The sequence below is a fragment of the Aulonocara stuartgranti genome (genome assembly GCF_965226115.1).
Source record: "Aulonocara stuartgranti genome assembly, chromosome: 16".
In the NCBI taxonomy this organism is placed as follows: Eukaryota; Metazoa; Chordata; class Actinopteri; order Cichliformes; family Cichlidae; genus Aulonocara; species Aulonocara stuartgranti.
In genome coordinates, this window is record NC_138952.1 from 14,056,505 (window position 1) to 14,083,194 (window position 26,690).

Consider the following 26,690-nt stretch of genomic DNA (forward strand, 5'->3'; position numbering starts at 1 on the left):
TTCTTTATAACATTGCTTTAATTTCATTGAGGTTTGCCTCAATTCATTTATGCACAGCTCTGTTAGGTCTCGCGACATCATTTCAGCCAGCTTGAGGTTTGGACTTTGACTGGGTCATTGCAACACCTTGAGCATTTTCTTGTCTCTAATTCAGCCATTCTGTTTTCTGCTGTGGTTGGTATCACAGTCCTGTTGTATAACCTAATTTCAGCAGAGCTTTATCGGTCAGATATGACCTTGATGTACAGACGAGTTCATGGCTATCTTAATGACTGCAACGTCCCCAGGTCCTTTAGCCCAGATCATTGACAGATGGTCTGAGGTGTTTGTGTTGAGATGCTGTATAACACTTCCTAGACTGATGGACAGCAAGAGCTGTTTCTTTAAGATCACTGCTTCTTGTCTTTGTTCATTGTCACCATGTTAACAAACCTGAATGCCCCAGACCAGCAAACTGCCAAAACTTGTGCTTTTAAGAGTTATTAGATTAACTGCTACCTACCCTTTTAATTCCTATGGAAGTTGTAATGGTTTACTTTTCACAGTACTGCACAAAATTCTGTAAGAAATTAATTTTTTAAACGATTGCAAGCTGAAAACAGCGCGAAAATACTGAATTTGTATCGGCAAAATTTGTGCATAAAACACCAACACACACAGTGTCAGTATCCAAGTACAGATGGAGCCAAAGTTACTGCGTGACTTGTTTTTTCTTTACACACATCTATGTGTCAAAAAAATGCCAGCAGTCCTAGAGAGCTGCCATCAAAGAAGTCACTGCGTGGCTGCGGGCTAGCCGTCAAAGAAGAAGTGAGAAACAGACTGACAGTTGTTTTCAGTTTGAGATGAGAAAACAGTCTGTCAACATAGTAATTAGTCGCAAGGCCAAACGAAGAGTTACACCTCTGCTTAAACGCACTCACTTTCTAAAGACATTCAGGTTAGACGTTGCCTGAAGATGCTATAAACGGTAGAGCACTTGCAACATACTCAGCTATACAAACACAAACACACTCACATGCACACTGTATCACTGAATTCACTGTAGCTGTGCATATTTTTTTTATAACACACAAGATTTGGACAAGTGTCACAGTAAACCTGACAGTGGAGGTGAGAGGCAGAGATGCAAAGACACACAAATACAAACGCACATACAGCAGAGTGCACATACAGCAGGCTGCCATAGAGCTGAAGGAGCAGTTATAAATACCATCAATTAAACTGAGGGATCCTTCACCTCTCCACTCACATCCTAGAGGAGAGACACATCAGGATGTCAATGAAGCGCTCCTGTGAACTTTCTGGATGACGGGGGATTTATATGTCTGCACTGAATCATAAAACCACAGAACCCTTCTGAAAACCTTCGCCGTAACCCGAGGTGCACCTCCCCGAGGATGTAACTATGCATCGTGTTGACGCAACCAGTGAGAGAATAACAATCATTGCCTCACTATAAGGACTCACAGATGTCAGCAGATTGCTGGAAGGAGTTTCCACAAAGTACTGGACTTTGTGTGAGGGAATGTAAGAAGAAGTGGGAAAAACCTGAGGGGCAAATATGTTTGCGTGGGGACCAAGGAGGGAAAAGAGTGCCAGCATTTTATTTGTTTCCATTTTGGCTGGCATCTAAAAAAAAAAAAACACAACATAGGCTCTAGAAAGATTCGTGCAAAAGTCAAAATCGGCCGTGAGCGTGAATGTGTGAGAAATCTACAGCTGCCACAGGCAAGTGAGAGTGGGATTATAATGGAATCACACTGTTGTTTTACCACTTTCACCATGTTTAGTAATCAGCATAGGAAAACCTGCAGTTTAGATCCATAGATTTAACCACTACTTCCTGCTTTTGTGTCAGCTAGGTTGTTTAGTATTTAAGAATCCAGAGCACGGGTGGCAGGGAGATTATAGGCTCTCTGCTCAAGGTGTCCTCCGGTTTTCAAGCTGCCTGATTATTAACAAACTGAATGAATGAAGATGAACTCAGACAAAGAAAGTGGAGCAGATTTAATGAACCAGTCAACCTCATTGTCATCTGTAGCAAGATGCTGGTTTTCTTTCATAGGTCTCAAGTAATCTCAACTCATACAAAAAATAAAACACTGTCATATATGATGGAGATGTTTGGAAAATAGGCATTCAGGTCACTCACTCTGTTTCTTAGTAGTAAAATACAGTATAATGTATGATGATGCAGCACAGAGCACCTGACATTATGAAGAAAACAGATACTGGTATATAACCATTATGCCTTAAATGTAAATTGGTGACTGGGAAATATATGCATTGTTTCTAGAGTGGTCCATGTTCTGGTCCTACATAACTAAGGATACTTTCACAATATTAAACACACATTAAAAGTAAAGGCCCAGTCATGTGACAAACCGACCTATATGGGGCGTACCCTGCCTTTCACCCTATAACAGCTTGGATCGTCTCCAGCCCTAACGCAACTCTAAACTCAATAACCTGTTAAGATAATGGAAAAAAAGTTTTGTAAGGTTCAAAGACTATTGTGGACGCCACCTAAAATGGAATCACACTAGAAGATGTATATGTAAGTGGATTTACGAAAAACCTCTGCCTGTAACTCAGCGGTTTAGGAAAGTGTTCAGGGTTCTTCCAACGGCGAGACTCTCTGCCAAGTTAAAGGTGAACTGACAACTTTTTAGATATATGGGCCTCTTATAGACCGCTAAATGATGTCATGCTAAAGGGAAAAGGACTTGTTGGGTTAGAAATTTGAAGGAGACGGTGGGTGATAACAAGCGTAAGCACACAGCAGTTATAGGGAATGAGTGTGTCCTCCCTTACGGCAATTTGATAAACCAAAACATATTTTATGGTTGGGTAAATGAAACCCTGCTTACATTTTACTCCAATTCTGCTAATTTTCCTATAAGAGAAAGCCAAAACTTCTTTAGGACACCAAATTTGTTTTTATATGGAATAAAAACCACACTCCCTCACCCACCTCCCTTCTTTTCTTCTTAGCTCAGGCTGTAATTAATGTGCTCAACTGTGTTTTTTTTTTTTTAAACCTACCTTAAAATGAGGTGGAACATGACCTGTTAATACTGTATTTACTGTATTTGTATGTACCTATCCTCTGCAGCATCCACTGCCCCATGCTGGTAGCAGTACTGAAGCCATACAAGCAAAGGCACGGTTTGAATGACGAATAATGTTTGGAGGCTATTTTATGCACAGATCCACCAACAACATGGCAAAAACTGAGCGCAAAACCGAGCACCTAATGATCCGTTTTATGTCATGACTCAAATATTTGTTTGCCGCAGAGAAGCGAGACCATGATGCTGTGTAAATCTTTACTGTCTCAGTGTTTCTGTTAGTTAACAGAACCAAACATTACGGCAGGAACGTGATGGATTTTTCAGGGAGGGTGGGGGGTGGAGAGGTGCACCGTTACCGTGGCAACATGAGCAGGTCAGTCAGTAGCTTTTGCCAGTCACGTTGGCAGACTGACTAAGGAGAAGACAGAGGGACAAACAGCAGGGGAGAAGGAAAACGGGAGTTGACTTTGCGTGTATATGTGTGTGTGAGTGTGAGTGGGCAGGAAACTCACCATCTGCGGTCTCCATGACGCTGGTGTGGTGGTTGAAGCCGCGGGAAACGCCTCGCACCGAGGCCACATGGGGCCGCTCTGCGTGATGCGAGGAGCGCTCCGACAGCCCCGTCACGTCAGGGGGCGCTGAGTGGTTATCTGTGATGAGTGGGGGTGTCGGGGGTTAAAAGGTCAAATTTAAGGCCAACTGTGGGTGCTCGCAACTTATATAAAGATCTAAGGCATGGATTAGCAAACAATATGATTTGCCTGGTATTCTCTGAGCCGAAGCAAAGACTGTATTTCAGCTTTTCACCTTCCCTCAACACCACACATAAAAGTCTGTACCCAAGATGTCTTACACTATGTTACAGACCAACTGATGTCCAGACACTAAGAGTGCAAAGTTGCTCTCTTAATGTTAGATAGAAAGCACTCAGACATAGAAAAAGGTGCTTGTGTGAATGAAAGAGTATATAGGAAGCAGTCCATTTACGTCTGTGAAGGTTCTCAGTCATCCAGGTCATCGTAGTCAAAGGAGCTTGCAAAGAAAAGCGTCTGGACTTCTTTAAGTTGCTTGAAGACGTTTCACCTCTCATCCGAGAAGCTTCTTCAGTTCTAAGGTCAAATGGTGGAGAGTCCCAGATATAAACCTAGTGGGAGTAACCCCCCACAGAGGGACAAAAGGACCCCCTGATGATCCTCTAATCGCCTGAGCCAAGGTGTGAAACTGGGTGTAGGTCCCAATCAGCCAGAGTTTCGGGTGAGTTCATTGTGAAACCTGGCCCCACCTTATCATGCGAATTCCTGAGGTCAGATGGCCCAGGATGTGAGTGGGCGTTAAGGCGTCTGGGGAGGGATCTCAAAACTGGATTATAGATGGCAGAGAGTTGGTGTCGTAAACCCCCGCCTCTGTTCAAAGATGGTCGCTCACAGTGGACATAGATGGCTTCTTTCACCAACTCTCTGCCATCTATAATCCAGTTTTGAGTTCCCTCCCCAGACGCCTTAACGCCCACTCACATCCTGGGCCATCTGACCTCAGGAATTCGCATGATAAGGTGGGGCCAGGTTTCACAATGAACTCACCCGAAACTCTGGCTGATTGGGACCCACACCCAGTTTCACACCTTGGCTCAGGCGATTATAGAGGATCATCAGGGGGTCCTTTTGTCCCTCTGTGGGGGGAAACTTCCACTAGGTTTATATCTGGGACTCTCCACCATTTGACCTTAGAACTGAAGAAGCTTCTCGGATGAGAGGTGAAACGTCTTCAAGCAACTTAAAGAAGTCCAGACGCTTTTCTTTGCAAGCTCCTTTGACCAGTCCATTTACCATTAACGTCTGTGACAGGATCAGCTGTTCTGTTTTAAGTGTGTCATGAGAACTGGAGTTTACAGTCTAACATTGGAGTTGGATCCAAAACAGATACCTTGTTGCAGAGCCAAGCCATATTTTTGACAGGTGTCATAACTAATTATCAGATCACATTACTAGAAAGAATTTTGGGTAATTTCCAAGGTCTGAAAATTATGGAAAACAGTGTTTATGGGGAGCATCTGCCAATCGCAGTAACCCTGCTCATAACAGCTGATGTCAGTGGTTCCAACTTTTGGGATGAGCACTTGTGCATATTTTTTTCTTATGCAAATGTATGGAAGTGGTTTTCAAAGAGATTTAAAAAAAACTCCACATTGAGAACTGGTGTTCCTTTAACTACATATAGTATTTTTAGTGTCTCCTGTTGAAGTGGATGACAGAATCAATGTCTGAGGGGCAGAGGAACAAGGCAATATGGGAGATTTATTTACAGCTTCATTCAGCACAAGTCGCTGCTGCTGTTTTATGACAGCAGCCTTGAGGGGAAACGAGCTAGTGAAAAAATAAAACCAGGCAGCTCCATCCTAATAGGATATCGCCTTACCAGCAACACATGCACACACATGTACGCACACATACAAACGTGCACACAAGTAAGCAAGACACCATCTTACATTGCAGCTGCAGCGAGACTAATGGTGATAAATCCACCAAATCTCATTAACTAGCCCGTGACACTCACGTGGCAACATGGAACAAGCGGTTTTGACAGATATGTGGCTGAGAGCTTCTCCACATGATCGAATGATAGTGAGATGGCAGACGAGGATGGCTAACTAGAAAGACGGGAATTAAAACTCAGTCGTTGGGTCCCTTTTGTCTTGTCATCATCGAGTGCTTTTTTGTATCTAGAGGGAGAGAAGGCTTCAGAAAGCAATCGATGTGTAGGACAGTGCTGTCTATCTGCGATTAAACAGTCTGCGGTACATAACACAGGTTAAGATGTCACCTTTGATATGATGACAAATCTGACTTGGAAGCAGTTATCGTATCTACCATATATTCTGCCGAATTTAACAAAATGAGGATAATGGAAAAAGCATAAAACTCAGTCTTCGACTCCCTAAATTGTTTGTATGTACATATATAAAACCTATCTGCATAAAGAACAAAGAATTTCAACGCAGACAGCTAAGAAGGCAAGTGTCCATTTATAAATTCCTGTTTGAACTGAACTGAAATGCAATCGAAACAGAAAAACCATTTATAATGGCTTTCTTGCTTGGCTTAAACACATCATCTCAATCTAGAATGAAGGAATGAAGGAGGTCAAACTAAATCATGAAATGCAATACTGACCAACTAAAAACTGCAACAGCTAAAAGTATCTGAAACTGTGTGCGTGCGTCACTGACCTAGATGGGTGTGTGCCATAAGGTCTGCCAGAGCGGTGGCTGCGGCATTGACGTTCAGGGCTGCGTGGGCAGTGGTGTTGGTGGTGGTGACGGATCTCCCTCCCGGGTGGGATGAAGTGGATGACGCGGAGGATGAGGTGGACGAACCCTGGATGACACGGTTAAACCAGTGCTCAACAGCTGGGTGGCTGTGGCCCTGGTAGGGCGTGGAGGTGGTCAGACGTCCCTGTCGGCGCAGCGAGCCCTCGTCTTCTGACGCTGAGGAGGTGTCTGTGTTTGACAGGTCAAGACAGGGCAGCGTCATAACAGAGGACAAAGAACATGGGGCTGTCTACAGTGTCACCAGGAAAAACAATCAAGATGGGAAAACCTGGAACACTTGCGCAGGGTTTAGATGATATGCAGATGACACTTTATTCTACTTATACATACTGATAGAGTACATATAAGCCAGGGGATGGGTAGGATGACTTTAATGGGGATGGAAGTTAATTCGGCTGAGAGATGCTTGTTTTTAAATCTCTCATGGCTTCACTACTATGTTTTTAATATTTGCCTGTAAGCAGCCACACTGCAACGACATGTGCAATATATATGTATAAAACTGCAACACATGTATCAAGGGAGAGACTGGGTGTTGCATATTTGAAGATGATGATGAAAAGGAGGGAGAGTAAATTAGGTGTCTGGTATACTGAGCTGCAGTCATCAAAAATATGAATGATCAAAAACAAAATAGATGGGAGCTTTCTTCTGAGCATGTCAGCACACTTACATATTGCCTAGCTATTAATTAAGGCTGAATTTCTACCTCAAGACAATTGCAATAACACATAACTACATACTGTAGTTGCACACAATACAAACATAAACTGTTAGTATAATAAATTCCCTTTTTCATGTCACTTGGACTCAAACTCAAAACCAGACACTGGTGATTTTATTTTCTCTCCCTCGAGGCAACTGTGAGCAGTTGGTCTCTTCAAAAATAGCCGAAACAGGAACAGCTTCAAAGTAATGTAATGATCATTTAAAATGAACATATTCCACTTCATCTGCCAAGTTACCCAGCAGCAGACTAGTCTTGCATTATGAATTCTGCTGAGAACAGAGTTCAGTGAAAGTGCAGTTCACTATCATGCATTTTTGGATAAAAAAATTGTCCTAACTGTTTATAAAATCACCAACTTCCCAGCTTTTGGCATTATTCATCCCAGACCATGTAAAATAGCGTACCTACTCACTAAACCCCAAGAAAACAATAAAACTCATGCAATCATAGAAAACTGCTACACTAAAATTCATCGTGCTTTTGATTAACTGGACAACGAGTCACTGAGAGAAGAGGGGGAGAAAAAGAAAAAGAGTACTGTCTAGAAGAAAAGGGGCTATGACTTCATGTGTGATCAGCACGTGCCTGATGGATGTTCTCTAAGCTAATGAGCCTTCATGTAATTAATCCCACTAATCTCCCACAGTACACAGTTTCAAGTAAAGTCCAACAAATTGAGACATTGTGAAAGTACTGCTTCGACTTTCCTTAGTCTTGGAGAGGCTGTTAGCGGAAGGTTAAAGGAGGTGTGATTATAACAAACCAATTTAATGCCTCTACAGCCGGTGGACTCGTGCAGTTTATCTCACATTTATGATTCAGTTTGTTATTCCTCACTCCAATCTGCCTCCCTATCTTGGTAACCTTGGCACAGTTACCCTGCAGAAGGGTGAAATAGAGGGTTAAAGAAGACATGCAAAGCAGAAATTGAGAGGTGGACGGATACAAAAAAAAAAAAAAAGGGTGGAGAGGGGTGCTATTTTTCACCACAAAGTAGTCAAAAACCAGAAGAGGCAGTGAAGACTGAGCCAGAGAGATATTTAAGAGACAAACTGTGAGCAGGGAGAGTAGCAGATACGCTGAGATCGACTTCAAGTACAAATGAACAAAAACAGGGAAACTAACGAAGCTTCAGCAGTTAAAAGGCTGAGCTTATTTTCACTGATTTATGTCTATAGAAAATGAATTTTAATTGGCAAATGCAAGATCATGATGGAGAGTCTTTTTTTAACGCGACACATTAGCATTGTAAGCAAACTGACAACTGCTTTCTGCCTTGTTTCCTGTTTATTAAAAGACTTTCTTGTTGCACTCATATCAGGCTATGATCTAGGATACAGCATAGGATACAAGGCTAGGTACAATAATTCCAGTTTAGCAATCAAAGCGTTGCACTCGTGCACAGTTGGTTTTGAGTTCAATGTTGATAGCATCAGGGTACAGACGTGTTCTCAATTATGATGTCAACATGCTGATATTTATTGGATATATTGTACAGCACAGGCTGATGGGAATGTCTTTTGTTGGGCAGTTTTTTGTTCAGAAGCCAGAGAACGTGACACGTTGAAATTTAATCCAGATACTAGATGATATATGAGAGTTATTACAGGGTTACTACAATTCCTCTTGAGGGGGGTATGATGTTATGTTGTAGTCTTTCCAACTTAAGCAAAGCAGTGGAACAAACAACCAACGGACTGATTGATTGCCATTACTAAAGTTTTGCGTATACTGCACCTACTGGTCTGTACATCCACTCATGCATTCATACTTAAAGTAAGTGTTTGACAAGTGTTTGGCTGAATGTGCAGAAGCTGTTCAGGTGACGGCCTGTGTTGCATGGTATAACCCTCATCTGATGTTTCTTGTCTGTTCTTGTCTTCTCTGCTGACTAACCAGACAAATGTAGAAACAATAGCTGCTGTCATCTTTACAAAAGCAGCAGATCATCAGATCACCTTGTATGTACATTACACATATATCAGTCTCATGTATGTGACTAATTCAAGTACAATAGTTCACTCAGAGAAACTCAAAACAGCCATGAAAAGTCCCTCTCCTTCTTCTATTCACACCACTGTGTCTGAGCTCTTAATCCGGTTACTTGCTCCACCGCTGTGTCCTCTCTTTTTATCCAAGACTTGAAGTTTTAAGGTCCCCCACTTGATAAAAATCACGGCAGTGTTTGAAAAGCCCTCTATAAAATCTCCTACAGATTATTTAATGAAAGATAACAACACATGCACAAGGCTCTTTTGGCCCTGAAACTCTTGGGAAAACAAGAAGCTGCTGGAAAGCTGTGAAATCACATAAATTCTAATGAACTGCCCACACAATACAAACTGTTATGCAAACAGGCAAAAGGTCGACATTTCAAGATGATGCTCAAAATCTGGTTATGCATTCATTCTGCCACTCGTGTAGGAAGGTCTCTCTGGGAACACAACGGTCAGAACCGAGTCTTTTATAGTCGCGAAGAATGGACACATTCAGCAAACCGCATATTTTCTTTCCAGCAGCAAATGCTTGACATCATAATTTTTGATCAGTGGACACAATGGAGTTTCAGCATCCTACACTCGACAGCTCATGGGAACATATCAAACAAACAACCCAGTGAGAACGAGCAGAACCAACTGGGATGCAGGTGATTTAAAGGAGCAGGGGTCTCACCTGGCGGGGTGCATGCCTCTACAGAAGACTGAACTAGCACGGACCGTCTCTTGGAGGGCATGGGCATCTTCCTCTCTTTGTACTTTGCCAAAGCTGCTTGGACGGCTTCTGTGTGCAGATCTAAGAAACGCATTAACTCGGCTTAGCTACAGAATAAAAGAGAAACACAAGGCGTTTAAAACTTTTTGGCAGTACAGAAACATGATTACCAGATCTGAAGCGCTCATCCCGGGTGTTGGCAGCCCGAGACTTGTTGGATTTGGAACCTTGAAGAGCAACTTGGGACGAGGCTTGGATCCTGTTGTCGATTTGCAGAGATGGATCTACACCTGTAGAGAAACAAGGCAGGGAGAAGATCGTTTATAACAGAAACAAAAAAAAATATATGTTCTTTAACAGTGTACCAATATCAATAACAGAGACGTGCCAACAAACTCTACGCAAAATGTGTCTTGGACATAGACCAATGGTGCACAACACTGCTTGACTAGATAAAGTTTCCACAAGCTTAATGGTAATCCCTACTTAGACCGCTCTGTTTGAGTGCAGTAGTTTAGAATTGAGAAAGTTTTCACTTTAATTAAACCAGCCTCTCTCACTGCTTCTCTGCTGCCTCCAAGTTTTCCAAAGGAGGAAAATGCAAATTACACAGACGTAACTGGAAGGAGCTGATTAAGCACCATGAATGTCAAAAAGACAACATCTTCTAACTGTAATGTTCTAAAATTATTGAACCCACGAACCAGGCAACCTCACTGTGCACGAGGTTGTCAGGCAGTGATTCACACTTTGGCTTATGCAATCCTCATTTGAGCTTCATTAACTAAGTAGTGGTGAGCATCAGAGGGGAAACTGATGACTACTGCCTGAAGGAAGGTCACAATACAAACTCCATTAGTAATCTTCCTAGCACTGGCTTCTCTTCTCCCTCCGACGCTCTCAATGGGATGTATAAGAAGCATGTTGGAGGGAAAATAAATATGGGAAACTTAAAAACAACAGATGAGTGCAGAGGACTTAATGAGTCCAAATGAGATAAATGTAAATGTAAAGCACATCCAAAGTTTGAAAACAGCGAACTTTTTGACAGGGAGGTGAGCAATGGACATGTTGCCAGGGAACCATTTGCATAAAATCCCCAATTGTGTAATAGAGCAAATTTTTCTTCTTGTTTAAAATTTAAGTGCACACAGAAACGATCAATAATAAAATGTGCACATTAAAGAAATACATAGGCAACATCGCTGTAACAAGTACTGAGATGTTATTTTAAGCAGCACTAAAGGACAGCAGGAGGCACAATGGGATAGAGACTTTACTATCAACACCACATGCAAGGATTTATAACTACATTTTCCCCATCACAAGACAAAAAAAGGTCAAAATTCAGAAACAAAACAATTCAAACTAGTGCCATGTTTCCACTGATTCCTGCCAATTTTCACTTTCACTTTAGAAATGCATTTGAGTAGAAACATCCAGTTTGTGATACCTGAACACTGCACATTAAACCATCAAAGCTGCAAATACAGAACTGAATAAATACACAAACATTTTTATGTGAGTAACAAGCCGTCTCTGTGCATGAGATAAATTAGGATCAGATGTCTACCAAATAATCTAAAGTTACAGACAGCACAGCTGCACAAAACAAAAAGTACCATCCATTCATTCAATCCACCAACATGTCATCCATCCATATCTATCGCCTTCAACCTATCTGGTTCAAAGTCAAGGCGGCTGGAGCCTATCCCCGGTCTCATAGGGTTAGAAGCAAGACACACCTCTTGATAGGTAATCATGATTATAAAGTGGTTATCTAACATACATGTCAAAACATGTCATAGAGTACCAGAAAAGGCTAGGAGCAACGCTAATAATCATAATATTTACAGACAGTTTACTGAAAATCTGGACACTCATGTAAATAAACATTGAGGGAATTGCACACCCCACCTCAAGGGCCGGTCTGACATATCATTAAAAAGCAGCAAGACAACTCCTCTGCATTATAATAGTACAACAACTTGTGCTTTTTAAATGTGAAAATATCAGGGTTTGTAATAAGCTATTATATTCAACCTGGAGACTAATGTTAATATGTTTGATTTAATTGGGTGGCTGTAGCTCAGGTGGCAGAGCAGGTCAGCCACTAATCAGAAGGTCGGTGGTTCGATCCCAGGCTGCCTCCGGGCTGCATGTCAAATATCCTTGGGCAAGATACTAACCCCATGTTTGCCTACTGGTGGTGGTCAGAGGGCCCGGTGGCGCCTGTGTCCGGCAGCCTCGCCTCTGTCAGTGCGCCCCAGGGCAGCTGTGGCTACAACGTAGCTTGCCATCGCCAGTGTGTGAATGTGTGTGTGAATGGGTGAATGACTGAATGTAGTGTAAAGCGCTTTGGGGTCCTATGGACTAGAAAAGCGCTATACAAATGCAGGCCATTTACCATTTAATCGTCGTTTTATGCCTACAGATGCATCCAGTCACATCTGGATCTGAATCCAGTTGGTTACAGTTGGTTAGACCAAGCCTCCTCTCATGATGATGGAAACTGTTTAACCATTTTCATCATTTTAACCCTGGAGAACCCATGGGGTCAAATTTGACCCCATGGTTTCCCTAGAAAACCAATGGGGTCGGCTCTGACCCCATTGGTTTTCTAGGGTTAAAATAAAATAACAAAGGTTCAAATAACATCATACAATGCAAATTTATATTTTAGGTTTATTTAAAATTAGCTTAGGCTAAAAAGGCTAGCAGGTAGAGTGAACTCAATGACCTTTCCAGTTTAGTTAATCAAAAGATGATGTGTTCATTTTCAATTCCTTGAATAATTGGTTAATTTTCTGTCAATCAAATGTTCTTTGGTTAACAACATCCCTAACTGACTATTCTGTACACATAAAATATATAAAAAAAAATGATAACACGGACCAGTTTCTAAATTATAGTTGAATGAGTGGTGTAAAAAGAACAGACAGTTCTTTAATACTGAACTGAGAGACATAAGAAGAACCAAACATGGATAAATGAGTGCCAACATTAATAGTTCCATCAAAAAAAATAACCTTGAGTACCAGACTGTCGTCAGTTTTGGAGCTTTTCTGGTGCTGTGGTCTCTTTTAACCTGATCCAATGAACCATGCAGAGTGGCTTCCCTCGTCAGTCTACCATTTAGTAAACAGGTTGTTGGGGACAGGCCACACCACATGCAGCCAGTTAGAACCAGCATTTAGCTTGCTGTTCCATCAGACACCCAGCCAGTCAGCTATCAGGCCGTCCTGGCTTTTCAGCGGCAGCTTAGTGGGGGATCAGTGAGCTCCACGCTGTCAGCAACTCTCAGACAGCAGCAACAGACACGCTGCAAAGCTGAGCAACATTCACACGCTCCAACTAAACCTACAAAACAACATGAGTTTCAAACATTACACAGACAAAATAAAGCCTGAGGACATTTAAAGACATGCATCGCATGGTGTCTGACTCATAAAGCCACACTAAGCATGGATACACGCACACATTAATATATGCTGGTCCCTCATATAGCCGCTCTGACAGCTCAGTCACACGACGGCCTTTCCCCCACCTCCCAGAAGAAGCAGGTCTATAAAACAAGCCAGGACACCAGACCCGGTTGCTGGGCAGAACACACTACAGACACACGCCACACTGAGCCAATAAGAGGCGTGCTCCATCACAGCAGATGTCATTATTGGTCCACAGTGGGCCCTGATGAATTTTTACCACCTGTCTGATGCCAACGCTTACTTACGGCATGGTGGTTGATGACGTGTGTATCGCTTCCAAGGCTCAAATGTGCTTTAGCGAATGGCTGCATTCATAAACTGAAAATGAAAAAAACAATTAACTCAAGGCTGCTCTCTCTAGAAACTTAATTTGATGCTAATAAACCTTCTTTTACACACAGACAAGAAAGCTATCCAGTTTTATTGCACAGAGGAGCGAGCACTGACAGCGATAATTTGCAGCCCAAACAGTGAAATATAAACAAGTGATGACAACAGAAATATAAAGCCGTAAAACAGCTTATGAAATTGTATATGGAGGTCAGCAGAAACACATAGTCTACTTAACCACTTTAACAGTGCAGCTACTAAGGCTTAACCACCAATTCAATGAAGCAGCACTAAATAACAACACATCTATTCATTCCAATACGTGCATTTGTTGTATATAAAGAATATCACTGACTCATAAGCAATCTGATTTCTACTCTGTATCTATAACTTCTCTTATTTAAAAAAAAAAAAGACTGAATGAACTACAGCATGAAAGACACAAAGACAACACACCGCCCCGTGTGATGACAAGTAATAAGGAGCTGGAGAATGAAGATGATGATCTGCCTTAAGCTAAATAACAGCCCTGCTAACTTCAGTGGAAACCCTTGTGCGAGGAGCCCACACCAGACTGGTTTCCACTTAGGCTTGGTGTCGAGAGATCAGGCCAAACCAAAAACTCCTCTGGACCCTAGATAGATAGAGGAGAAGCATGAAGCAAACAGACAGCAGCTCCTTTTTGGGATTCGCCGCAAACCACCTCGATTTATGGGCGGCCAGAAGCAACAGAAACGACTGCATAATCAGGGGCAAGAAGCACGCTGGATGCAAAAAAGTAGAAGAAGCTCCCAGCCCAGTCAAATACCAGGGATGAACTTCACACCGCCTCTCTTCTCCAAACACCTACTGCCCAACACAGGTTGGTGAGCACAAATATGCACAAGCTGGCTAAAATAAATAAAGAACAACAACGCATCATCACACAATGCAGAGCTCTGCATTTGCATTATTGGAACAGCATCGAAAAATATGTTCAGATACTCTTCATTGTGTCTTCCTCCTCTTGTTTTTAAATCAGTATGACAGAGGGCTAACAGAGCCAAGGGTCACATGACCACCAGAGATCACAGGAACCCCCTAACCATCTGAGTAAAGTCTAGATTGTGATAATCCACTCATTAAAATGATTTGTTTTGCTTGTCTCACCACTACACAGTGGTTTATCCTAAAAGTAAAGCTCATCCTGTACTCTGTATTGTTAACTTTTAAAATCCCATTCCTTGTTCTGTTTGTTGCTGTAGGGACACCGGGCTAACTGCTATGCTAATAGAGAGAATTTCTCACAGGCCTGTGTACCTTACCTTGTATCTGTGGGATGTACGGTGCCAACAGCTTGCCTCTTTTCTTCTCATAGCCCTTCTGAGTGATGTCCCCTGTACAGACAGAGACAGAGGAACAGAGAGAGGGAGAGCAAAAGAGAGAGAGAGATGAGTCATTAGCTCAGCCGGGCTGGTTACACTGGCACCACAGAGCACCAGAAGCAGGTTGGGTTTGCAAATGACCAGCCCTCTCCTAATTGTTCATGTGCACTAGAGTTCAAAAAGAAAGAAAAAATAACAGCTGATAAGTATGCTCGTGTGCAGAATTGCCTCTGAATTCCTCAATGGTGGTGTCAGCTGAGGAAGTGGTATTTAAAAAATCATTTGACTCATGCATCTGCAATTTTTCCCCCCTCATTATTTTCCCAAAAAGTTAAAAATGCTGCTGTCAGCACTACGCGAGTCCGCCTCAGTCAGTCTCCACACAGTATGTTAAATAGGATTGGAGGCTGCGCGTCATTTAGTAGTCACATTTGAAAAGAGTATCAATGTGTAAGCTTTTCCATGCCTGGAAGTTAAATATAATAAATGAAGAAAGAGGCAAATGAGGTTAGAAGGAGGCAGACAGACAGAGAGAGGGTCGAGGTATTACATTAAGTAATAACGTATAGTATACGCTATTACTTAATGCGTCACATACGTCGTATTCAACTGTGCAATGTTATAAGCAATAAAAGTATAATGCCATGAATATGTTTTCCTATTTCTATTAATTTCACACAAAGTGATGAAAGCACAAAAACATGAATCAAAGTTAAATCTTTGATGAGGCTACCTCTTCTCCAACATTTTTACATGTGACTGATGGCTTTTTCTTTGCAAGCATGAAAAACTTGCTACTGTCCTTTTAATTTAGGCCATCTCAGTGTTTTCTCCCTCTACTTGTAATCACACACTGAATGAATGATTTTCAGATCAGGGCTCTGCCAAGGTCAGACCATCTGCAACATTTCTTTACCAGCCACGCCTTTTCAGCCTTTTTTTGCTGCAAATCACATACAGCATCTTTTCAGGGTGACTTAAAAGCTTAGAAAAAGTGAACCCACCACTAAATGACAGTGTCACCAAAAGGCCAAAAATGTTGCAAGGCATCAGTGTCCACATGAGGTCTGTTCAAAAGACAGCAAAGTAGGTCGCTGAGTTCGGAGTGTTTCTGGCTCATGGGTGGTTCCGTGGTTGTAAAATGTCATTGTGTTTCTGTATAACAGGCACTGCTGTGGGCCAGGAGGAGGCTGACGGGGTGGAGACTTTTGTTGACAAAAGGCGCATTGATTCAATCAGACTGACAGCTTCTCTCTTCAAACACAAATCATCAGTGCACAGTTATGCTTCCATGTAACCTCTATAACAAGCTCCAACACCTCTGAAGATGGATGTAAACAAACAGAACTGGCAACAAAACTGTAAGAGAGGAGGTGCTTTGGGGAAAATGTGCCTGACAGACATCCAGGCTGTTTGTACAGCCAAGCAGACACTTGGTGCAACATATTCTTCTTTTAACCCTTTAGTAATGAACATAAAAGTCAAAGGAAGATTTCCATATCAGCTTCCACTGGGTTTTGGCACTTGAATAGATATCACACTGTGCTCTTTAAATCCATTTCTATAGGCTCTCAGTTGGGGTCATGAGGTTGGATGTCAAGTGTAAAGGATTTAGTCCACCATAAAGCTATCTGGAAAAAAAAACTTGATTAAACGTCCTCTCGTGTGATTCTACCTTAGGGAATATTCATGGATCTTGCCTCTTTAATACAATCTCAGAAAAGGTCAATATTGTTTAACTTCAGCCTGGTCACACAGTGCGTCCCATTTCTGTGCATCTACTTTAGAAATGTATTTAGTAATGTTGCGGTTATTCTAACAAAGTCTTCCCGTGGCTCGCTTTGCTTGTTGGTCTTTAAGCCTCTTAAACACAACAGTGCGACAGTGTGAGGGCAGGTGTTGTCGGTCCCGCTGGTTGCCACGCAGCGCGCTGGTCCTGAGTCACCAGTAACCGCAGAATGCCTGCACTGTTAAATGTGCAGGACAGACAGAGGCCAGCAACAATACAGCGCTGTCCACGGGCCGAGTCGGCTGACCTGACACTGACTCTTTCTGGTGATAAGTTCTCAGTTTGTGTGTGTTTGTGTGCTCGTGCATCAGTACGTGTCTGCGTGTGTGCCAGCCTGTCTGAGTTTGCACACCACAGCAGCCAACCAGCTTGACAAGCACACAATGGACGGCTATTCTCAGCTCCAAATTCTCAGCCTCAGTGGCCAAGCAGGCCCTAGCACACCCCGATCCATCAAGTTATGTCTCAGTGAAGCTAATCTTTTGATCTGGGAACAAACAGCATAGTCATTACATATGGAGGTATTGAGTGAGCGACAGTGACCTCCTAAATCGAATCTAAAAAGCAAAACAAAGGCTGAGGCACCATTACAATATGTCCAATCTAAGTGTGTATGTGTGTGTGAGTTTGCATATGTTTGCACATATGTGCATCGTTCAGACAGACACTTCATTTCCCCTTTCTGTCTGATCTTTGACTGCCTCCATAAGAGGAAAACGGGAGGGGTCAAGGGTCAATATGTGGCCTGCTGCCTGGGGAATAACAAAGGAGGGCGAGGATAGTAAGGTGGAGGGGCGGAGACAGATGGAAAGATGAACAGAGGGCAACGTAACATCTATGCTACACTGCACAGCCACAATGGATTCACAGTAACTTGCAGTATATTTACAGCAAAAGGGCAAACGCTCTTTTTGACCCCCTTTGACCTTCTGCACTTACAACAGTGCTGTGTACTGAGCAGTGAAGAAAAGACTACAACTCCAAAAATGCACCAGGGAGGTGAGACAAAAACTGAACTTGACAGGTCCAAAAATAAATAAATAAATAAAACATAAGAGGAAGGGATGAGAAAGACAGGGGGCTCAGCTGGAAAACCTTCTCTTTTTTCCCCACTTCACCCCTCCACCATCACCTCTTCACCTTTATCTCAACCGCTGAGGGGTCGCCGTCCACACATACTAACCCTCCCTGTCATGTTGTTATCTCTAGACACTCTCTCGTTTCAAATAATGTCTCCAGCTTCCCAGAGGAGAAAAATAAAAACAACAGAGTGATATCTCTGCCCCATTTTTTCAAAGTATAAATGCTAGTCTTGTGAAGCTAACGTTCATCCATCTGAAGTGACAAAATGTCATTCATCTCAGGCCATAAGCTTTGTTTTTCCTGGCACATTACCCGATGCTATTACGGTCAACATTCCTCTCACCCAGGCCTGAATCCAATTTGGGGGGAGTAAAAAAAAAGGATAGATGGCCAATCTTGTGACATGCTGAACAGTGACAGAGAGAGAGCCTGCTGTTCTCTGCTATGTGTTATGGACTATAATTGACTGATGGCTATTGAGCATAATTGACTGATAGCTACTGACTGGAGACGTTTCTCCAATGAGGCCCATTAGAGAATTGCCCTGCATCTCCCCAGATGGAGCTCTTCAATCAGGTGGGAGAGATTCTGAAACGCAGCACATTCCACTACAAGCCAGCACCAGCAAATCAGGGATATATATAATTAAACTTTGATTTACTTTAATGTGAAGAGTAACGGTACATCTGTAAGGTCAAACCCATCCTTTTGTCTTTTCTTTTAGATCCAAGGTGTCAACTCAGGCTCTCAACTCTGTCCTTTGGTATCACTTTCACGTGCAAAACCTCGAACAAACAAACTAAGTAGGAAAGACAGCAGCTCTGAGTGTGCGTGTGTGTGTGTAGATGGCAGACTGTGTGCTTGCTTTGCTATGAGTCTACCAGGTTAAGAAGCACATGATAACATGTCTCGACCTACATAGAGTCTGATTCTGTTGTTTGTGGTTCTCAGATTGAGATGTTTTGAGTTTTTTCTTACCTCAGCTTCCTAATACCGTTCTTAATGAATCAGCTAATAGCTTGATTCATAAAACATTAGAAAAATGTGCGTCGACTTCATTTATAAGCACATTTTAAAATGAAATTTAAAAAAACATGAAAAAAAAATACAACATTTCAGCCTGGTTTAAAAGTCAATTTTAAAAATTTGGTTTTAAAAAGCATCTAATATTTGAGAGGTCCATCGTAACCTCTTGATAAAATGCCTTTTATCTATAGCTTGCTTTGACTGATGAATCAAATATATTCGTTTTATTATACCAGAAAAGGCAAAAAGAAAAAGTCTTCCATTCGAGTATATGGAACATGGGGAAGCTTTATTAACCATATCGATAAACATATGCTGTGGTGATTAATGCTGTACAAATGTGTCCATTTTCCCCCCAACCAGCAGTCGAATAATTAAACCCCTTGTGTGTCTGCACCGCCCTCCCACCCTCTCTGAAGTGACCGCCAGCCAAGTAGTTGGCCCCACCCATCCGTAATGTCAGTTCCTGTGCCAGTCTGACCCTCAATGTGCCAACGCAGCTGCCAAGCCAGCAATCAAGCCGTCTGCCCTTCAGCCGCAGAAATCCACAGCTAAATATTTAGGCAGGACGGCATTTGCTCTCTAGGCTCGTGTGATGATTCCAGCAAAAAGCAGATGTGGCCAGCTGTCACTTAGCATTAGCTCTCTGGCAAACAACTGTCAGTTTTACACGCGTGGATTAAGCTTTACCCTAAACAGACGTTTAAATCTCGTCACTTTCTCACTGCATATTTGCAGCCGATCATTTGAGGAGCCAAAGTGACCTGTTTGGGGCATTATTCCTGTCATCAGCTGAGCTGAAATGAGTATCTTCTCCTGTTTTTTTTTAGAAAACATTCCCGTCATTGCTGAGAAAACAGAGCGCAGACACAAAACGAGGATGAGATAGACGGATAGATGGAGACAGAGCAGCGCACCACAGGCTCGACCACACGTCTAGCTTAATAGGACGTCTAGAAGACAAAAACACTAAGCGAGCAGCAGGGAGAAAAAGTAAAATAAAAAGGATAAAGTGTACAGAGACCACAGCCGACCCGTATTAAACTAAACCACACACACACACAGAAAGAGAGGCTGATTCACTCACATGCAGAAGCCAGATGCAGAGAAGCGAGGAGATGTCTTCAGCACAGATGGAGAGATGGAGGGGCAGCAGAAGAAGAGGCCAGCGGCAGATTTCAGGCAGTCAAGGCTAACCAGCTAAAACGGGCTACCAGGCAAACTCTTAAGAAGTCCTGCTGTCATAAGTCAAGCCCTTCAGCATCCTTTGTTTCCTTTCATAGTGAGAGCAGGAGGAATGAACAAACCCCATCACCCTCATCCTGCCTTCATATCACTCCCCTCCCTCTCGCCCTCTCTCAAAACCCATCTCTCCCAACACCCCCTCTTCATTCCACTGCCCCTGATACACCCCTCCTTTTTTCCCCCTCTTGCTCTCTCTCCCTCCATCCCTTGTTTCTCCTCCCAGCTAAGGTCTCTACAAAGCCACGTTAGGCTGCAGGATTAGGGTGTCAAAAGCAGACCCCTGCCCCCCACCTTCCCACATACCAGCCTCTCACACACTGTACAACTATAACGAAGGTTTGCTGGCCTGTAACAACACGTCCATACAGGTCATGTTACAGTACACAAAAATGGTTATCTGCCTCTGAAGGAAACCACAGCCTTAGATTTCTGAGCAGTGTTAGAGGGTGGCTGTAACCACACGCATCCACACGGACAGCCAGATCACGCCTGCCTTTAAATACACAACCACCCCGTCTCTGTTTGTAGAAATTAGACTGCAATTTCCAAAAACATTGCTTCCTGGACAATTCTGCCTTATTTTTCGAGGGAAACAGAAGCTATGCTGGGGTAGGATTAGGTTTACCTTTGATTCAGAGGAAAAAGCTGTCCCCTTTTTATTCTGTTTTATTCTAAAGTTCTTTTTTTTTTTGGGAGACAGCAGTCCCACCGGGCTTATCAGCCTTCTGTGTGCGCACATTAGTACTTCATTGTAGGATTTAGTTACCAATTCGCCCTATGGCAGCGAGTTTAAATGAATACCTGAATATAATTAAGCGCATTATTGCTTGAATGAATGCACGCTAATGAACCTGGATTAGTAAACACACACACACACACACACACACACACACACACACACACACACACACACATGCACGCTTGCACAATAAAAGACAGTAGATCATCTCACCTGTTTTTTTGCATAGATTTCAGGTTGGTCATCTACAATATGATCACAGGCAATTCAACCTAATGAAACTATTATGAATTTATACATGTAAAAATTGTCAATTAATTGATTGATTTGACTATAAAAGTTAATTGAGGAACAATTTGGTAACAAATTAGTAATTTCAGTTGTTGTTGAGGAAAACAGTAACTATTTAACGGCAATTTTTGTATTTATGATAATATATTTAGTCGACTGGATTTTACCATCTATTTGACAAAAGGTGGTTGAGAAATAATTTTTGTAGGCAGATCACTCAGGAATGAACCTAACTTACATTCACGCTGCTGTGTTAATGGAGCTTTTGATAAATTTTAAGAGAAGAAAAGTTTAAGAGACATTATTAATCATCTAGGAATAGTCATTGCCTTTAGTACAAACTGCAGACACATGCATAATTGCGCTCCACAATCCCTCTAATTTAGGGAAAAGCCCTGATTAGGTTAGTAGAATCTGTATAAATATGAAGCTATACCTAAAGTTAGAGGCTGTTTGTGATACATGAGGCACAAAGTGCTGCCTCCAGTTTGTTGAGGTGACCAGGGTTGTTCTTGCACTGCTTTCTGTTGGACTTCCAAAGCTCTTCTTTAGATGTTGGCTGCCTTTTGTTCAGTTCCCTGTCAAGATGATCCCACACTGCTTCATGATGTTGAGGAGAACAGTAGGTGGGATGAACTGAAGGGCCAGATGCATCTGTCAGGTCTTTGTTGGATTTTTTCCTATTTCTTAAGGACAAGACTGTCAGATACTGTTCATCGGCTGTAGTTCGGTTTTTAGGCCTGTCACTTGTGCTCTTGTCCTCCACTTGTCCTGTTTCAACAAACTTTTTAAGGACATACACCATGCTGAGATATACCGGATATTTCAGCTAACACTGTAGCTCTTTGGGAATCACCTTAATTGTGCAAAAATATTATCGAATGCCTGCCAAACCGTGTTATCGTTGACATTTTTCAAATTCTTTCTTTAGTGAGAGATTTTGTAACAACGTGCCTAAAGACACGGCAAATAACCAATTTTGAACAAAGTTGTCTTATGATTTTAGTACTTGTTTATTTTTTGATCTTTTATTTTTCTGATCTTTTAAATTGGTACACTCCTGCAAGATCACTGAGGTCTGCGGATCAATTGCTCCTGGCTGTCCCGAGGTCCAGATTAAAGCACAGAGGAGATCAGAGTTTGTATTACTTTTATTTATCTTACTTCTTACTCAAATCTTCTAATTTTATCATTCTTTTTCTTACCTTTTATCATGTTTCCCTGTGCTTTTATTTCTTTTGATTATCTGAATTGTACAGCACCTTGGTCAACATTTGTTGTTTTAAATGTGCTATATAAATCAATTTTACTTTGACTTTATGTTTTATTATACATGAATGATTCATAGGTCAGCGTTAACTGGACTGAAAATGACTGAAAAAGCAGCCAATGTCCACAGAAAAACCTTCAGAAAACCTGGAGAACCGTTGCTCAAGACTACTTTAAAAAAACAAAACAATTGCAAGCAAGTCTGGCTCCTTGGAAGTAAAATACAAAAAGATGATGGGCGACTCACAACTTTTGCACAGTACTGTGTATAGTCTAGTTTTTTTTTTATTGCACTGTACACTGGACGAGAGTTTAGCAATAACAGACCAAATTATTTTGACTCGCATGCTCAATGTGGCTTCCCGCTGCACACTCCAATGTCGTACCTTTCAAAAAAAGAAATAAAATTTAAAAAAAACCAACCTCGAGGCAATAAGAAGATGCGATTGAACATTTATTATTTTGAACAGCTCAAGACAGGCTGAATGACACGAATGCACAGTGTAAGATCATTCATGTGGCATGCATCCTTGTGGAAGGTTAAAGACAGTCAGGGTTGGAAGGAAGAAGGATAAGTGCTGCAGAAAAGAGACCTGGGTTGATTGAGGATGACAAGGAGCTTGAAACTGAGAGCCAGCTGGAAAAACGGGAAAGGGGGGGATTTGGGGAGAGTTTCAAGACAGAAAGGAGGATGAAGAGAGAAAAGAGAGGAGAGAGAAAAAGGAGGAATAACAGAGGACATGATTAAAAGGTAATGACTTCCTCTTCCTTTCACACATGCTGAGAGAGGCGCGCACACGCACGCAGACAACCATGATCCTAAACCGCCTGGGCGTCTCTCGGTCTCCATCCATCAACAGCTTCAATCACACTGTCGTATCTCTTTTAATTAAGTAGTGCCAACGAATTAGGAAACCGAACAAACCCTCCATTACCACTTTGCTAATACATAACCCCCTCATCACACATGCACACACACTGAGAGCCTAAAATCCCCCTCCATCCCCCAGGCTCTGTGCGGCTGGTGAGCAGACAGACAGCGTGAATAATAAGACATTAGATGCAGCGCTGCCTTACACAGGGGGGCCCTGCAGCTGTGCACTGATTGGGGGTAGCAGACAAGAGAGGGAGGGCAGCGGGGTGGGGGGGCATAATTAACAGTCACAAATAAACACTGATACTGTACGCGCACACATCAAAGGAACACACGCAAAACGCTTCCACCAGCTCCCACAAAGAAGCAGATGCAGATCAATTCCACAGCGAATACCAAAGCAGAGCAGGGGTCAGGCCGGCGCACACACGCGAACACACAAAAATGTAAAAGCTGACACAGCGTGGTGATTAGTTTATGTTAAATTAAAAGCCTGAAGCCCTGGGGAAGACGGAGTGAACCGGTCACCTCAGTGTGTGTGTGCACATTTTCAGAATGACGACATTCTTGGGGAAGTGAGGCATTTTTGCCGTTTTAAAAGTTGCAATTTAGTCTCAGACTTAAAGTAAGATTTGGGGTTTAGGCTCGTACTGTTAGCATAAAGTGTCAGGAACTGCTTTGTACCAGTGAGGGTCTTCGCAAGCATCCCCTGGCTGCAGTCCAAACATATTAATCTCAGCTCCATTAAGACACATGACACGCAGGCTTGACTGAGCTGCACTCTAACTGAGCGATGTGCTGCTATTCTGGCTTTCAGCCAGAGTTTCACGATGTGCAAACACGCGTCTATTTCGGTCCTACCCACATGTCACGCACCGCAACTGTACACACAGTTCAATAAGCTGCTACAATACCTGTGCTGATGGTGAAAGTAATCAATAAGTCTACAGTGTATTCCTGTTGGACTGTAATTTTCTGTTCACATTTACTTTTCAATTTAAGCCCGGTAAAAGGTTTTCGCACCGACAAGAGCAAGTCAAAGAAACTAATTTTATAGCTGTCAAAATAAAGCAATGGTAATTATATATCATGCAGTTTCTGCAGAGCTCGGGTGTTAAAATAAATAAATGCAGTCTCTTTGTGGAAGTGTTTTTATGTTGCCTGTGTTTTAGTATGCGCGCCACTCGAAGTGCGTGATTTGTAGAGCGAGATATCTGTGTGACAAGCGTGACCAGTGTGGGAGCCTCCAAACAGAGCGTTTGCCCTGAAACACAAGAACGTCTTCACAGTCAACGAGCACCACTGTGATGGACTAACTGCCTGTACTTCACATGTTTAGCTCCAAAGTGCCAGCCTTTCTGCACTCCCTGATGGCTCGCTTTTCCAGTAACATGCTTATAAATCCTCTCTGCCAGCGGTGGCTCTCGATGCTGCAGGAAATCATGTGTGCTGCTGTCATCCGGCCCACACATCCAACTTGATGGTGTTATTACGGAGAGAGCAGTGCTGCGGTGGTGAGCACAATAGAGCAAAAATAGTGGCAATTAACTAACTGGAGACTGAACCAACCTGTCTTCACTAACTCCAAGTCAAGTTTCCCAGTGGGAAAACCCTGCAGCCCCACATGCACCATGCATTCCCTCTGCCCCACTTTTTAAATAACCCGAGCCATTTTTCAAAAGCAATGAACTGGAATTTCTGCACAAGACAAGATGGTTTTAGGTTCCTAAGAAACAGTCACAGTTGCAGACTACTACCATAATACAGAACTTTTTCCTCTCTCTGATGGTATCACCCACCTCTTTAGCAGAAGCAGATTAATGCAGCATCAGCCTCTTTGATGAGAAACTCCTGTATCCCTGGCGTTTGAGATATGAGTCAGATAGTGTCCCATCTTAAGCTCCCAGCTCTGTGGCTCACCTCTCATAGGATAAAATGAGATTTATTGTCTGCTTCTTTGCCTGCTTATTACCATATGAATGCCCATGTTTCACAGGCTTGACACAAGCTTAGCCATTAAGCTCCTTGCATGTACACACACATACATAAACACTTTCGCTATAGCGAGGGACAGCCGGGTGGGAGAGTGTTGGGCGTGTTTGCACAAATGCACAAAAAACATCGACACACGGGCACCGTGGCAATCCAATTAATGGGCGTGCACGCAGATACACTTTGCAGTGTCAGAGCGCACGGTGTTTGCAGAAGTGCTGGATGTGCACCGGTACATAAGGGCGAAAGCTAACTAGCCCTGGTCAAAGTCTAACAAGCCGCACGGCAAGGTCTTTTGTTCCTCGCCTGTGATTCATGACAAGGTCTTGGTAGAAAGCCCAGCATCAGTGTGTGGCTGCACGAAACTGTGTATGCGCCTCTGTTTACCCGTCCAACAAAGAAACATACCATCGGCCCATTATTTCCTGTCATCACAACAGATGTGAAATGGTATGTTTCCAAATATATCCGTAGCTCTTTAGAGAGAGCACAGCGGGCGTGTCCAGGTGAGAGAGGATAAACACAGCAACGGTGCAGGTCAACAGAACGAGCAGGTGGACACATAATGTGGAACAAATACAGCCAAACATAATTATGAATATGAAGCCACAGTGGTTAGCACTGTTTTGCAAGGAGCGCGGTTATGTCCAGAGGTCACCTCTTCTGGAAGGGTGGGCCTGGTTTGATTTTTAATCTCATAACTGGAGCAGCATCTAAAAATTATTTTCACTTCATTTATTAGGGGATCCTTTTCTCTGATTCCTCTATTATATGTTCAACCCATAATAACAACAAATACTAAAGAAAAACAACTACTTTCCGGCGATCAGAGAAATGATTTTAAATTGTTTGCTTTGGCTGACAGCACGAACCCTAATGTTGCTATTATTCTTTGTTTGCATCCTGTTATAATTCTGTAAATAAACAAACGGAAACACCATTCACCGTGAGCTATAAACAGCACAACACTGCCTACTCGCAAACAACACATGCAGCCAGCGTTGCAGAGGTGATAAAAACAGGTTATATCTGAACTCAATAGGCAAATATAGAGAAGCACTTTCTTGGCATCATATATATAAAATGCCTCTTTTCAGTTCATCAAATTTACATAAATGTGAATCTATTCTGCAAATACAGGGAACAAGGAAGATGCTTTTCTAGCAGAACAAAGACCTAATGAACTAGCAAGCTGTATCCTGTAATAATGTCAGGTGTAATAGCTCTGACAGTGAAGCTGTGAAGATGAAAGTGCTCTAATATTTATAATTATAAATATTAGAGCACTTTCATAACAGCAACTCCACTGTTCGGTTTAACTTTGTTTGACTGAACAAATAAAGTTTCTGCACT

General features: G+C 42.4%; 1 protein-coding gene across 8 annotated transcripts in view; it reads right to left on the bottom strand.

The window, feature by feature from the left end:
- dip2a (disco-interacting protein 2 homolog A) overlaps positions 1-26,690 on the bottom strand; it is a 90,986-nt gene that overhangs the window by 22,310 nt on the left and 41,986 nt on the right. For 4 of the 8 annotated variants that reach the window (XM_082507785.1, XM_082507783.1, XM_082507784.1 and 1 more), the window contains exons 2-7: positions 14,970-15,041; positions 10,018-10,137; positions 9,809-9,928; positions 6,304-6,573; positions 3,590-3,727; positions 1,214-1,255 (exon numbers count right to left, since the gene is read on the bottom strand). In XM_082507785.1, the coding sequence (XP_082363911.1) occupies positions 1,214-1,255; positions 3,590-3,727; positions 6,304-6,573; positions 9,809-9,928; positions 10,018-10,137; positions 14,970-15,041 (762 nt within the window). The remainder of the gene's footprint in view (positions 1-1,213; positions 1,256-3,589; positions 3,728-6,303; positions 6,574-9,808; positions 9,929-10,017; positions 10,138-14,969; positions 15,042-26,690) is intronic. The other 4 variants (XM_082507789.1, XM_082507787.1, XM_082507786.1 and 1 more) reach the window with 1 other exon arrangement.